Source organism: Sprattus sprattus, assembly GCF_963457725.1.
Source record: "Sprattus sprattus genome assembly, chromosome: 4".
Lineage (NCBI taxonomy): Eukaryota > Metazoa > Chordata > Actinopteri > Clupeiformes > Clupeidae > Sprattus > Sprattus sprattus.
This window is the reverse complement of record NC_137923.1, coordinates 10,868,537-10,883,991: the sequence shown is the minus strand read 5'-3', so window position 1 is coordinate 10,883,991 and position 15,455 is coordinate 10,868,537. Positions and strand designations below refer to the sequence as shown.

Below are 15,455 nucleotides of genomic sequence, written 5' to 3'. Positions count from 1 at the left end.
CTGCCTAGCTAGCACTTCCAGAGCAGGCGCGTCCCTCTCTACCTTTAAGAAGCTTTTGAATACCCAACTCTTCAGAGAGCACCTCCCTTTCTAACTGACACTTCGATTAGTTCTTCACTTGCACTTACAGCAGTTGCATTCCTGCACCTCTTTTTTACCTCGTTTTTCTATTTCTTATGTAAAGTAGTATTTATTGCAACACTAGGTCTCTATTGCTCGTAGCTTGACTGTTCTCTCCCTTGTACGTCGCTCTGGAGAAAGTCGTCTGCTAAATGACTGAATGTGAATGTAAATGTACGTGAACACTGCAAATGTAAGTGAATAAATAAGTTAACACTAACCTCAATCGCGTTAAAATAGCCAAAGTGGAAAAGAATGGACACATAACGTCCTGCAGTACCTCCATGTCTGCACCGGTTAAGTTATATCTGCGTTTTTTTGCTTGCTTTCTGCTTAGACATGACTCGCCTTAAGAGGTGCTTTCGTATGGACTCGGGAGATTCCGACGGCACACGTTTCTACGGTTGCTTGCCCTAGGAGCTGGCGGGGCGTGTATGTATGCAAATCCACTTTCACGTGAACGCGCATCAATTTAAAAAACTAATCCGAGTGAGTACAGCTGAGAAGACTTCGGCTCCTATGAACGCATTTTCAAGCGTGCAGGAATGCGGCGGAAGTGTTTACCTTATGTTGTTTTTACGAAGTCAGACATAAGTAGTCAGAAGTAAGACACATTTCAGAAAAATTTCAGAAAATGATCGAGAATGAGGCCCATTGGGCCTCATTCTCGACCTTTTTCTGTAATTCTTCAGAAATGTTTCTTACACGACTTTGCAAAAACAACGTAAGAGAAACGCTTCCGCTGCATTCCCGCACGCTTGAAAATGTGTTCATAAGCAGCCGAAGTCTTCTCAGCTGGGTTCCATCCGATTAGTTTCTTAGATTGATGCGCGTTCTCGTGAAAGTGGATTTGCATACATACACGCCCTGCCAGCTCCTTATTAGGAGACGCAATTTTAGAAACGTGTGCTGTCGCAATCTCCCGAATCCACCTCGTAACAGGTGGTTATTAATAAGGTGGAGGTATAGTATTACGTTGAAAGTCCGAAGTCCGTAAAACACATTTAAGTAGTCACTTTTTTTTTTTTTAATCGAAAAATAGTCATAGGTGTGAAGACCGGTTCCGAGTAGGAGTATAAATTGCAGTCAGTCCTGTCACCACCATAGGGGTGAAGACTGGCCACAAGTAGTAGTATAAAATGCATTAAATTCATGCCTTAGTTCTTAGAGATTGGGTTTGTTTATTTATTCACTTACATTTGCAGTGTTCATGTCATTCACATTCAGTCACTTAGCAGACGCGGCCTTTGTCCAAAGTGACGTTCAAGGGAGAGAACAGTCAAGCTACAAGCCATATAGACCTAGTGTAACAATAAATACTACCTTGTAGAATTATGACTATAAATGTGAAATGTAATTGTTAATGATACAAATATTCTCGTATTTATTATTATCATAATTATTTTAATCCGAGGATGTCTGTAGAGTTGACGTGAACGCAATCACCAACGGGTTCCCACAAATTCAACCGTTAACCCTTTTACTGTAATACGGAGTTTTTTCAAATGTCATTCCTCAACGCGATTCCTCAAATAACCACAAGATGGCCCGTGGAATCGCATTTGAGAAGATTCCGGCAGAGTTACGACTGCTATTTCGCGTTCTGAAAGTTGTCTGAAGTTCAGAAGAAAGCACAGAAGAAAAAACTATGGAGAATGGCAAATGTTTTCCTAAATCCACCGAAGTGGAGTTCCTTCTGAAATCCTTCTGAAAGTCTTCCCAACTGCTGTCGAGAATGAGGCCCATTGTTTTTATGTATACTTATTACTTAGTGTTACTAGAAAAACAATGAAATTAGCCTTTATTTGAGGCCTGACCCTGGCTGATGATGTGTCATTCCCAGGGACCAGGAGGTAGTCAGGGCCTATCAGGGCCGAGGGGTGACCCCGGACTGCCCGGATCCCCGGGACTCCATGGTAATGTACAGAGGTCACAGGGTCACTGCTCATTTACTCCTGAGGAACAGAAGATGATTTACCAACCACAGATTACTGGATGTGACGTGCTGAAAGAAATTCTTGGTCGTTTGTTCATCCATCAATCAAGAAGTTTGATCTGTTGATCTGATCATGCAAGTTTTACCCAGCTGTGCATGAAGGTTGTAATATAAGTAATAAGACTTGGTTTAGAAATGTATGGCCAGTGGCCAGCACATTTTCCATACAAAACAAATCCAAAGCTGCACTACGAGAGGGAATATACTGCATCTCATGTTACTGATGGTGTTTTAATCCTGATTTGCAATATCATAGGTGAACCTGGATCACCCAGTGGGAATCGGGGTGCTAGAGGTCCTCCTGGTAGGCAAGGAGCACCTGGACCTCCAGGCCAGCAGCCTCCACCGCAGCTCACTTACGTTCATACAGTGCCTGGTGACCCGGGGCCTAAAGGAAGGCCAGGTCCCCCCGGACCACCCGGTAATGCAGGAGGTCCTGGAAAGGACGGACGACAAGGTGGGATACTGATCCTCTCACTTAAAGCTGTTTGATACGCTACTCTACAGTGGACACTAAAGACAAGCAGACGAGTCAGAGGAATCACAAGGTTATCCACAGAAGACCTCTACAGGCACTCTCACTTAGTTAGTAACATAGAATCATACTGAAGGTAAATCAGGCCCTGTGTTTTCAACAAACTGAACCTGAGTCCGTGCTGTTGTGAGTTCCCCACTGTTATTGTAGATCCCCAACTTGAGAGCTACAATTTTACTGTATTTTTCACACAACAGATTGGAAATGTTTCTAAATGGCTCTCTATACTATACTATGGTGGTAAAGTAAAATTACCTCAATGTCCTTCACATTGACAGGTTCTCCAGGACTTAAGGGCTTGCCAGGCTATAGTCGTCCTGGACCAATAGGTTTCCCTGGGAAAAATGGAGACAAAGGACCGCCTGGCCAAACAGGTATGATGCACGGTATACGTATGCTGAAGTTGGATGTATGGGTAGGTCTGAATTTGGATGGTTAATATGTGTTTGATGGCAGCAAATATGATGTGTGTGCCTCTAGCTTACTTAATATGATCTGTTATTCTCTAGCTCTCCTCTTTTTTAAACAAAGTGATTCTCTTTTTAGTTGCTGCTGAAACATTTCTATAAACATCTAAACACAGGATAGGTGTGTGTGTGTAATATTTATAGGATGTCTCACAGTTAATATGTGTATTTTTTGTACATTACTGTATCCCTGCATGTGTGTGTCTGTCTTCAGGCAATATTGGCTATGGAGGCCCACCTGGTCAGAAAGGCCAGCGAGGCCCCCCTGGAGGTGGACGTCCTGGGGTTCCTGATAGCTTCTTCCTGGCTCGACACAGCCAGAGCACCCGTGTCCCTGCATGCCCCCAAGGCAGCACCCTCCTGTACAGCGGATACTCACTACTCTTCATTAATGGGAACGAAAGAGGACATGGCCAAGACCTGGGTAAGGCACACACTCACATACAGACAAATACATGCACATCCACACACACTCATAGACCCACACACACACACACACACATACACACAAACAAAAGCTCATGTAGGCCCAAGCAAGCCCTAGAGTACATGAACTCTCATTGCCAGAAGTAATATAAATAACACATTATAGGGCATGTCACGATAAAATCAGTCCAGTTGGTCAAAACATTTTTAAGTTCTTTAATTGGATATTAATTTAGTTATCTTTAAAATAAAAGCAAAAATTGTTGCAATATTTTCAATTGCAGCCAATCGACAGAAATCATCATTTTAACAGAAAAGTTGACAGAAAATAAACTGTAAACGTGTAAATTGAAACTAATGTATAGCAAACAGATATTTCCTGTCAATCAATTGTGAGGAACATTTGCATGGTTAGATGATAACCATATGAATAACATATGAAAATACCATTTCCAATAGTTAATGTTTTGATGATTTATTTCAAAGTAGAAATAGAAAGGTTAAAGCCTCATTTAATCTGTTGCCTATGTAGTCTATCAGGGACTGGCATTCAGGGAATTAAGTTGTAGGCTAATTTATATGGATGTTGAGTGTTTATTTATCATTTTTAGACACACTGTCCTTTCAAATCTCTTGATCTCTGACTGACCTTTTTGCGACACTGGACGTGTCACATCCCACATACAAAACAAGAACACCTGCACTCTCACATACACATGCACACAGATATGCACACACAAATGAAAAACACTTCACAAATTAAAGACTCTTTCATATGAACAGAAAACATACACATTACACAAAGATAGTCTTAAAAATAAGCGCACACAGACACTTACAAACACACAGACACTTACAAACACACACACACACACTTATATACACCTCTTGTGTATCTTATTTGTGTGTAATATTTATCGTTTCAGGTACAATGGGTAGCTGTTTGCCCCGGTTCTCTACCATGCCTTACCTCTTCTGTGACACAGAGCAAACCTGTCGCTATGCTGCCCGCAATGACTACTCCTATTGGCTGTCCACAGAGAAGCCAATGCCAATGCACATGCACTCCATCAGTGGGGACCCTCTGTCAGCGTACATCAGCAGGTCTCAAACAGCATTCCACACAGCTCTGCATCAGCAGCATATGCACAGTAGCGTTTGCACAGTAGCGTATACACACACACGTGCTTTGCTCATCCGTAGCACATTCTTGGTGTCCTTATGACAAGTAAGCATGATCAAGACAAAAGAGAACACCGATCTCACACACATTTCCTCCTTCTCCCTGTGTCCCTCCAACAGATGCTCTGTGTGTGAGACCACATCCAATGTGATCGCCATTCACAGCCAGTCCACCGAAGTTCCCTTCTGTCCCATCGGCTGGCGCTCCCTGTGGATTGGCTACTCCTTCGTCATGGTAACACAGCTGTTCAGCCACTGTAGGCATTTTTTTTCAACTTTATACATGGGATAACACAGACATGACCATGTAATTCCCCTACCTACCTATCTACTAGGGGTGGGTATCGCCAATTTGTTGCACGTGAAGTATCGATACTGACTCCTCCGTATCGATACACGCATCGTAAAGAGGCCCGCGACGATGTATCCCCGTATCGATATTTTGAACACACCCCTACTATCTACACACACATACACACACATTTCCTCCTCTTTCTCTGTTCTCCTGCCTGTTCTCCTATCTACTTTTTGGCCTTTTCCTTTTTTTCTGATTTCCTCTTAACCCCCCCCCCCCATCCCTTGTCCTTATCTTCTCCCTCTCTTCCTCCCCTCTGTCCTCTCTCACAGCAAACCGGTGTGGGGGCTGAGGGCTCTGGGCAGCCCCTGGTCTCTCCTGGCTCCTGCCTGGAGCAATTCCGCCAGGTGCCCTTCATCGAGTGCCATGGCCGTGGCACCTGTAATTTCTACCCTGACTCCTACAGCTATTGGCTGGCTACCTTGGACCCAAGGAATATGTTCAGGTAAGCATATGTAGCACTGTAAAAATTGAGAAGCATGTTTTACATTTGATTTAATATTTTTAAATACATCAAATGTTAAAAAATTGTGAGGCTAGTTTAGTCACTTAGATATTCTTATATTCTTATCGTGGTACAGGATGGGGGTATCATAAAGAGTTTCAGTATTTTGATTTCACATGGAAACCTGCCAGGGCATTAAACACAGAGATAGTACAATGTGAAAACTTGCCTTGTCAACCTGCAAATGAGTGTTTACAAAAAATGTGTTGTCTCTGCTGTCTGTGTGTGCTTTGACAGTAAACCAGTGCCCAAGACTGTGAAGGGTCCATTCTTGGAGACTGTCATCAGTCGCTGCCGTGTCTGCATGAAGTAGCTAGCATAAGACATATCACACACACACACACACACACACACACACACACACACACACACACACACACACACACACAGGTTAATGCTTTTTTGACGTTATGGTAGAGATTAGGAAGACAGAGACTTATTATTATTATTGACTGTCTGTCACAGATTTTTGTATGTACAATAAACATTTCATAATTTTATTTTCTTCATCGTTAACATACATTTAAATGTGCTTATATTTTATGAGAATTGAGTTGTCTTTGCTATGTCCACATGAATCTTTTAATTCTGTTTTAATGTGATGCAGTACTGTATTTGTAAATAAAATAATAGAAAGTAAAAAAATTGAAATCAGCACCCCAGACCCCTATGTAACAATTTTCAATATCTATCTTATATATTATATATATATTATAGATAACTAGAATGTTGCCATATATGGGTTAAAAACCGATCCTACTCTACAGCCTCAATAAACAGCTTTCAGAAATTTGCCAAATTCTATTTTTCTTTACAAACTCCGATCCTACATACCTATTGATTCACAAATATATTCAGTTCCATTCACATGTAACTGTTGATTTCTCTTTAATCCATGCATATTCAGAGCTCTAATGTGTAATTTCATAGGGAACGCACAGTGTAACGTATTGTATTTCATTGTCAGATTCCATTTAGTAGAGGAACTTGGGTGAAGGGTGAAAGGATGCCATGTCCTCTTAATTCTGCCTGTCACAGAGGAAGCTCATAATGTCTCCATTCCCCTTGGCTGGAAGGTGATAATCACAAGGACAATTGGCCCCAGAGGCACTGTAACCTCATGCCACTTGTTCATTCCCAGTTATCAATCTCCCCACAGCACTGACATGGAGCAATGGGAAATGTGCCCATTGGAATGTCATACTACAAGAGCCTGATTTAGAAAAGCATCTCCTCTATGCAGAAGTTCTGTATTTATGGCCCACCAAGTGCTTGTTGTCTGGATGACCCTTGTTATAGTGAAATAGCACAGAAACGCCCTACTAGCAGCAGCTGTCGTCCTAGTTAGATTCCCTTTTTATGTTGACATATGAAGCGATTTGAATTGTGCATTTGACTTCAATATTCCAAGTAGAGTTCTTTTGCCAACTGAGAACTAGCAAGGTCTAAGTGCACGTTTGAGAAATCTATTTTCATATTATTTTACATTATAAATAATGTAATGTTATTATTTTACACCAAATCATATTTTTTGCTATTAGTGGGTGCAAAATTCTAATTTGTGGACATGTCAGAGAGTCCTGGTAAATTCTCGGTTAATGCTTTTTCTAAATTATGGATATGCAATGCTTTCTGAATAAATGTAACAGAACTAGCTAAAGGTAGAAATACAGCAGCCAAAAGTCATTTTATGGGTTGGGTTTAGTATAAACAGTTATATATTAAGTTGATTTAGAATGTATTCATAACCATTTAACCACGTATAGAGTGCATCCTGTTGCCATGCCATTGATACTGAGGTCACAACAGTAATACCACTTGCATTTACTGGAAAAACGGGTACAGTCCCAGTTTAACTGGATTAAAAATGACCAACTGAATGTAATGTTCAGGATGCGCATTCCATTGTCGTATCACGCTGAAGGGACCGCTGGTAGTCTCTTCCCGAACCATGTGCATCCACACAGACTTTATGACCCGGACATTTCTTCCACGAGGTCACAGAAATATTACCACAGTGCCATAAACGCTAATTGGTTTATACAAGTTGGCTTGGCACAGAGGGGAACTCTGGACGGCAGAGACGTAAAATAGCGCTGATTTGTGTGGGCCTATGACATTATTGATCTTCGGTTTGTTGTGTCCGTGAGGCAGTTTATGTCACATTCTCATTGTAGGCCACCCTGGTCAAAGTCGTTATGAGAACCTTATGAACCCCAAAATATCATACACTTTGCCTGCCAGCCAGCTCTTCACGGCTGGGTACTTTTTTTACTTTATGTTGTGTTTGCTCTCCGGGGAAGGCACTGAACCATGTAATTGTATTTTAACAACTTACCTCGAATACAGGATGACGTCAGGACACATGTATAAAACCAGCTCTGAGGCCACATGGAGCATCACCAAAAGAACCCGATTCTGCACTGTGATTCCCATTTCGCCTTCTTAGACATCATGTATGCTTTTAAGCCGTATTGCGCTGTCGTCGTGGTCTGTCTCGCTTTGGCTGTTGGCGGTACATCCTTTGGTCGTTCACAGATGCTGACAAAACCATCTGTAAGAGAATCTTTCGCCGCTACAAAACACAACGAGGTAGGACGTTTTTAATACATTGTATTCTGTTTTGTGAGCTTATAACTAAATTTGTGGAACACCAACTTTCTCGAATCCCAATATGGAGCTCTCCAGGGTGCTGATCATGTTCAAACTGATTTGTAGAGTACTAAAGCATCTAAGTTCATGAATAGTTAATACCACTGGGCATTCGATCAGATGTTTCGCTCATTTGTCTAGACTCCTTGATATGACACGTGTAATATCGGGTTGTTTGTATTTTATTGAACTTTTATCGTAACATCTTGTGAAATTCCAGTTGTTACTTAGACTATAAAAACCTTGAAAAGTTTGATGTTTAAACGGTTTATTTATGGATCGTCAACTAATGTATCAGAGTAAGCCTTAGTTTAACTAATGCGGGTTATAACAACTACATTTTTTCCCTGTTAATGAACAGATACCCACTACATTAAGTCCTCTAGAGCTGCTCATGATTCTCTTCAAGCCATACAACGGAACCTGGGAGAGTGGAACTTTACTCCAAAAGAGCAAGGAAGGCGAGAGGGCGCTGGTGAGGCGGGGAAATTCGGAGAACAAACGGAGATTAGGATGTAGACTGGTGTTCTTCTGGAAGTCATGGGCAAGCTGCTCAGATATGAATCGTATTTAATGTTGCATTTCTTTACCACGGTTGTGTTGTCTCTAGTTGTATTTGAATTGAATATGATAGGGACTGCATTGTCATAATAAAATGTTCCGTTGAGAAATTTGTTTTCGTTTCAATTTTATTAAGTGCCACATTCATCCGTATAATTCAGTGCTTTTACTTTCTCCCTAATATTGCAAACCAGCAAAAACAACGTCTTTACAAAGGCAAATTCTCAAAACCTTTCGTCTCTTTTTTATATGTTATTTTCCTGTATGCTTCTCCTCACTGTGAGTTTCCATGAAAAACAACAACTCAATAATCTGTCCAGTTGTACATATATATTTTTGAAGTTGATGAGTTAGAAAGGTTTTATGGTGAATAATTCTATGAAAGCCTGTGTATAGTTGACAAACTAGCCCACTAAGTGCAGTAACCTCACCATTTAACCCTTTCTGCTTGGGAACCGGCTGATTCCAATTCGGTCAATGGGACTACCAAATCCTGTGTGGATTCTGCTCCTGGGGGTGTTAATTCCAGTCTTATCAGAGTCTCCTGGCAGACCAGCTCTGACATTGGGCTGGTCAGTGGAGGTTCTGCTCCCAGTCTTTGTCTGGTCAGCAGGGTCACTCTCAGTAATCCTGATCAAGTCTGCTTGTCCAGACGGTCTGCTTCTGACCTGGTTGAGAGGGTTCTGTACTTGATCAACTCGACCATTTCTTCTCTTCTGGCCTCCTTTTATCCTCCTGTGGAAGAGAGATGCTTCAGCTAATAAAAGTATACAGAGATATCTGGTTTCATCCGTTATATCTCGTGGCTTTGCGATTGTCAGTGTACTCAACTAGAATGACAGTGTTTGGTTGTTAGCGCAAACATTTCCATTGTAAGGCTTAACACACCGAGCTGTAACACCCCATCTTTGGCTAATTGGATTACATGAAACAGTCCCATTGTTTTATTCATAGACCTGGAAGGACAGCACAACCCCTCTGCACGGTGCTAAAATTCCATGATGGTTGTTCTATTCATAGGGACCAACAGATGTTCAGTGTGGAGGTTTTATCGGGTAGGGAATTGTTTTGAGTATCCGAGGCTCCACCATAAACAGTGGACATTAATATCTATAATTTGCCCCTGTCTCCTCTGAAACAACAGTTGGTTTGGTTACCTTTGTCGGCTTCTCTTGGGGTCCACAGGGCTGATGGATAAGCGGTCTAGTGGTGTATTACTTCCAGGGAAGCTCTCAATCCTCCTGGGGGCCACAGCGTCCCCTGAATGACTTTGCTGTGGTGGAGCTTCACCAGGAAAAATGGCCTTACTGGGCCAAAGATGGGATTCTGTCCGACTCTGCACAGAGAATAGATCATGATACGTTCCATGTTACCTCTATGATGCTCCACCTACCATGTACCAGACTCCCTTTAGCATGCAGTGAGTCTAAAACCCCATCAGTTATCCCAGTGTAATTACATTACCATAATGTCCACCCAGCTTCAAATGTGAGCCACCATAGATAGCTCAGTGCCTCTTATGATCCATCATTGGGACAAGATCACAGAGGGCAGCAGATCTTAATAAAGCTAAGGTATCGTGAGTAGTTTATTAATATCTTGTGGTGGAGCCTCTGTATTTGCATAAAACATTAGAGGCTGCTGTCTTATACCAGTAGGAACAGTGCCCTTATTTATTTGTTTAATCACTGCAGTTGGAATAGTAAACATGACTTCTTCTTAAGCCTTGTTAAAACTGTTTTAAGGCATTTACTATAAGAGCTGGTACCCTTAAACGTACAACTTTTGTTGTTTTTCATGGATACCCACAAGCAAGATGGTTTGTGTCTGCCTTCCTTTAATAACATTCACTTTGAGTTTGGTGCTAAAAAACTCAATGGCTTGACCTTCTCTTTCCTGGTCAGTAGGTGTTGCCCTAGCAGTGTGTTGTCTGGAGCCGCCTGGTTGTGGCTGTACCTGAGGGAGGATGTCAGGCTCGTCCTCTTTGAGTGGTAGAGCGACCACAGGCAGGCAGCAGAGAAACAGCCAGCTCCAGTTCAGCATCTGCAATACATGCATATGTACCTGCAACTGGTCAGCAAGGCATGTGTATGTAGTCAGCAAATATACAGCAATACACTTTACCAGCCCTGACTTGTCCCCACCCCTTTGGCAGTGACATGTGCCCAGCCCTGATGTCTCTTCTTCATCAAAAAGGTCAAACTGATGGAAATAATGCGGCTATTTTTGACCAGAGTGACCCTCCAGTTCCCGGGAGAGTCCTCATGTGAGCAGGGACGTTCATAGCACACAGATCACCCCAATCATCAGTACATTAGGACTGGACATATCAAACACTGGTCCGCTGTCCAGACAGATGGTGTTAATGAAGTAATCACTGATTGACAATCACCAGAGATGGCTTAAAGGGGCACGTCATGCTGATGGCGCTCTCTGTGTTATCTCTCGCTGAGCTATTCATCAGCAGCATCACCATCAGAGGAACATGGCAGCCACTATATGTTCATACATCTTCATTTCTTCACGTCTTTCTCATATCCAAGCTACCCAAAAACAAACAAGAAAACTCTTTACTTAGGTACTTTGGTGCTAACTACATAGTTTCTACAGCAATATGTGAGATCAACTGTTCATGGCTATGGTGGACTAGTGCTGTGTCTAGGTAACCTACAGCTATTTAAGTGATAAGACTAAGATTGGGCAACTACCTTGAAACTCTTTAATGAAAGCCGTCTTCAAGAAAACACAATTTAGAAAGAAAATTATGTAAAATCATAGGATTATTCTATGTGCAACATTTTATAAGATAAAATAATCAGGTCTAAAACAACTATTAGGTAAAAGATCATCCTGAAAACTATTTGATTGTCCCACCACATTCATCTTATGTTTGAAGTCCTCACAGTGGCTTTTAAGTTGACTTTTTTTTTTAATTTTCACACGACTTCTCACCTACATAAACTCCAGACATGATAACTCAATGTCACTGCCACAGAATAATAACTCATGGGGTACAGTTAATGAAAGTATGATATACATCCATTTCTCATACACATCTCACAGCAAAGCCTATATATCCTCTATCCTCTACACACACAAGGCGCACACAGACATACAGAAACATGGACCAAGATCTTATACATCAGCACTGTACCTTCTCTTTGGGGCAAACTCGACTGATGAAATTCCAGTGCTTTGAAATTGTGAGTGTTGTTCTTTCCCTCTCGATATTCATGTCCACTTCACTGGAGCCGTTTTATAGGCCAGGCTAAAGCCCTTCCACACCAATCAGCATCTTCAGTTCCTACGCCATCATCATTTCCTGTTGTCCAGTGATCTCTGGATGTGACAGTTTTCCGTTCCTAATATTTGTTTACTTTTGCTAGTGTTTGTGTGAGTGTGTGTCTGTTTGTGTGTGTTGCTATGTACAATGCACAAGCATGCACCTATGACTGTATGTGTGTTTGTGTGTCTGTGTGTGTGTGTGTCTTCGGGAGTGTGGCTATCTGCTGGCTGTGTCTGCCTGGCCAGGACATTGATAGTCTGGAGACTACAGACTAACTGTAAGTCAGGGGGACTGTGGGGCCCCATTCTTTTAATAGACCTCATAATCAGAGCCAGGGTGTGTCTGAACGAGGATGACCTTTCAATGGCTCTGCATGTGCTAATAAAATCACACTCTGGGTGTAAGCAGTACATGAGACGGCGGGGGGACTGCACCCTAGCTGAGCTGCCAGGGCGGCGGGGGACAGCCCCAGCGAGACGCACTCTCACAAGGCAAGGGTTTGCACCCACACCGGCAGGAGTGGCTTTCTGAAACTTTGTATTTGGCCTTAATGGATAAATACAATTATGTTGAAAATGGGACATTTTCCCTGAAGCTTTGCACTAACACAGATGTAACACAGAGTAGATTTTGAGGTGTGCCTTTGGTCCTGTGCATGGGTTTTGACTGACGCTGTGGGGATAAGAAGAGGCCTGTGTCTCACCAGCAGGGGGAGTTTATGCTCCAAAGATTCCTGCTAATGTCTTTACCAAAATCCCAGTCTCTGTCCAGTCTATATCTGCAGGTGTGTTATGTCTTTGATAAGTACATTCCTCAAATGGTACTCTTCTTGAAGTCTAAAATGAATGTTACATTGTAGATTTTTCTTTAAAATATCTTACTTATGCTTCTTACTAGTTGCATGCTGTGTGTGTGTGTGTGTGCGTGTGTGTGTGTGTGTGTGTGTGTGTGTGTGTGTGTGTGTGTGTGTGTGTGTGTGTGTGTGTGTGTGTGTGAGAGAGACAGAGTGAAAGGGAATGGGTGTATACATTCAGTATAGTAAGGGTTCAAATGAGTGGCATTGGATTCCAAACCCAATTAAATCATTTAGAATCCGCTCTAAAAGACACAAAGACACATTGGGGACATTGGGGACCACTGCAGCTTCAATGCCATACAGTATCAATGACTCAAGGTTTTATATTTCTGAAATGCAATGTAGATCCATTACTGCTGCTACAAAATGTGCTCGTCCTGGGATGTGTCTGAAAAATACCAAAAAATCCATGTCCTTTCCTTTCCATGGCTTGCCTTTGTTGAGACTAATTCTGCTTCCTTGTCATTCTCTCCTCCTACTCCTGGATGATGCCTTTTCTGACCTCTAAGCCATCAGCATCCCTCAAAAGTAAGGCATTTTCAAAACAGGACAGTAAGTGTGAACACTTATTTAAGGCATTGCAATAAACTGCATTTTTGACAGATGCTTTCAGCCTGGGACGAGGAAAAAACGTTTTCGTGGTATTGTTCAGATTCACACCCACTTCCGAAGAGCCCACTGCATTCTTGGAATAACAGGTGCCTATCCCTCGCGCTCTTGCTGGGTAGTCATGTAGCTCACTACCAGCCTATCACCTCACTCCAGTCGTCAATGAGATCTCACCCTCAGCTCTAAAGCAGCCAATCACCAATCAGGTAGCCAAGTGCAGCTTGTGGTTGGAGTTATAGATGTCTCGGTGGATGCCTGATTCATGTCTCATTCGTTAGAGTACTGGGGTGTTTCTCAGTAAAACATAGCTAATCCTTTGTCATAAGGAAGTTAATTTCTTGGCTGAGTATCATTCATTGCCCGCCAATAAGGCACCACTGTTGTCTGGACTTATCCAGAGTCCCTTTCATTTCATTGTAAGCAGTTTTGACAGTATACCTCTTTTTAATATTGTTGAATTGAGTTGATTTGTCCAGGCATCTCCTATTTTTTACATCCATCATATCCAAGTCATGTAAGTCTGCCCCTAAGGTGTAACGTTAAGGTTCTCATCCCTGTAGGCTTTTAATAACAATGTAATTAATGATCAGGCAGAGGAGATTAAGAGGACCTCAGCAGCATGTGGCTGTGCCTCGATGTCCTCTTGACCTTGGGTTGAGTTTTGAACAGTGTGTGCAAAATCATCAAATCGTGTGAATAACAGTTACCTGTGTTTCCAATGCATCTACTTAGGATAATAACAAATGCAGGGTTAATACACCCAAATCCACAAAATCACTGACAAGGGTGAGGGTTATGTTTAAACCTTCAATCTAATCCACTCGGATTGAATAGGAATTAGGAAGTGGGAAATTTCACAATAACAGAGAGACTGGAGAATGGATGGATTTGGAGAATCAGTTGCAAGTTTTCTGGCATGGTCTGTCTCCCTTTTTATATCCCATGGTTTATACTAGGGATGCTCTGCATGAGCCAGCAGAGATGAAATGGATATTATGCTCCTGGCAATATAAACATCCATTGACCATAAATAATAGCTGGCAGATTCCAGAGAAGGGGGCAATATCTTTCCTAGTGGGGCTACATGCCAATGTAATTGAAGCAGTCTTGAAAATATATATATATTGGGGGACACATCAAATTTGAGAAACTCTGTCAGACATAACCTTCAAATACTTTGGCCCAGAGGTTTTGTGAAAGGGTTCAGTTGGTTGGAAGTTAGCCAGCAGCACATCTGGGTAGAAGGCATGTCTGTTCCAACAGGAAGTGAATCTGGTAGTCCCCATTACTGTCCTTCCAACATCTACTTTTTAACAACAATCAGTCAGGTGGGATGAAAATTATAGATTAAACAAAAACTATTCAAGCAAAGTGCAACAAAATTTGACTGGATGTCGATAGGCATTTAGAAAAAAACTGTTTGCGGATTTGTCACTGATCCACACGGAACATTTAGGTAAATATTTGCCAGTGCTTGTTGGACCAGCGGGATACAAAGATATTCTGTCACATTGCCTCATTTTTGGGTTGTATGAGCTATTACTAAGAAACTGTTTTTTTCAGCCAAGCCATGTGAAGGCAGCTGAGCTGAACGGGAAAATGTGGAGGAATACAATGGATTCCAACAACACTATCACTGCTTGTTGGACCAGCGGATACAAAGATATTCTGTCACATTTCCTAATTTCTGGGTTGCATGACCTATTACTAAGAAACAATGTGTTAGCCAAGCCATCAGTGAGCATGGGAAGCGTCCTGCTGAGTGTCTGTATTCCTCACGCTGCCTCATCACGAGGCAGCACATGTGAAGGCAGCTGAGCTGAACGGGAAAATGTGGAGGAATGCAATGGATTTGAACAACACTTTCACTGATGTGGAAGGCAAGTAAATGCACACAAAAAAATC

At 42.0% G+C, this 15,455-nt stretch overlaps 1 protein-coding gene across 1 annotated transcript; it reads right to left on the bottom strand.

Annotated features, from left to right (window-relative positions):
- Positions 1 to 8,915: 8,915 nt before the first annotated feature.
- LOC308363961 (uncharacterized protein) lies at positions 8,916 to 12,322 on the bottom strand. Its single transcript, XM_080836884.1, has 4 exons — positions 11,954 to 12,322; positions 10,756 to 10,842; positions 9,957 to 10,135; positions 8,916 to 9,534 (listed from the first exon to the last, which is right to left on the bottom strand). The coding sequence occupies exons 1-4, from the start codon at positions 12,032 to 12,034 to the stop codon at positions 9,234 to 9,236; spliced, it is 648 nt and encodes a 215-aa protein (XP_080693010.1). The 5' UTR covers positions 12,035 to 12,322; the 3' UTR covers positions 8,916 to 9,233.
- Between the last annotated feature and the right edge of the window lie 3,133 nt (positions 12,323 to 15,455).

What these genes read in the sequence shown, in the direction of transcription:
- LOC308363961 (XM_080836884.1), bottom strand. Translation starts at nt 12,034, where the DNA reads ATGAATATCGAGAGGGAAAGAACAACACTCACAATTTCAAAGCACTGG. An exon ending in GAGTTTGCCCCAAAGAGAAG is followed by an intron (nt 10,843 to 11,953) that starts GTACAGTGCTGA and finishes CATGTATTGCAG; the next exon opens with ATGCTGAACTGGAGCTGGCT. An exon ending in CCCAAGAGAAGCCGACAAAG is followed by an intron (nt 9,535 to 9,956) that starts GTAACCAAACCA and finishes TCTCTTCCACAG; the next exon opens with GAGGATAAAAGGAGGCCAGA.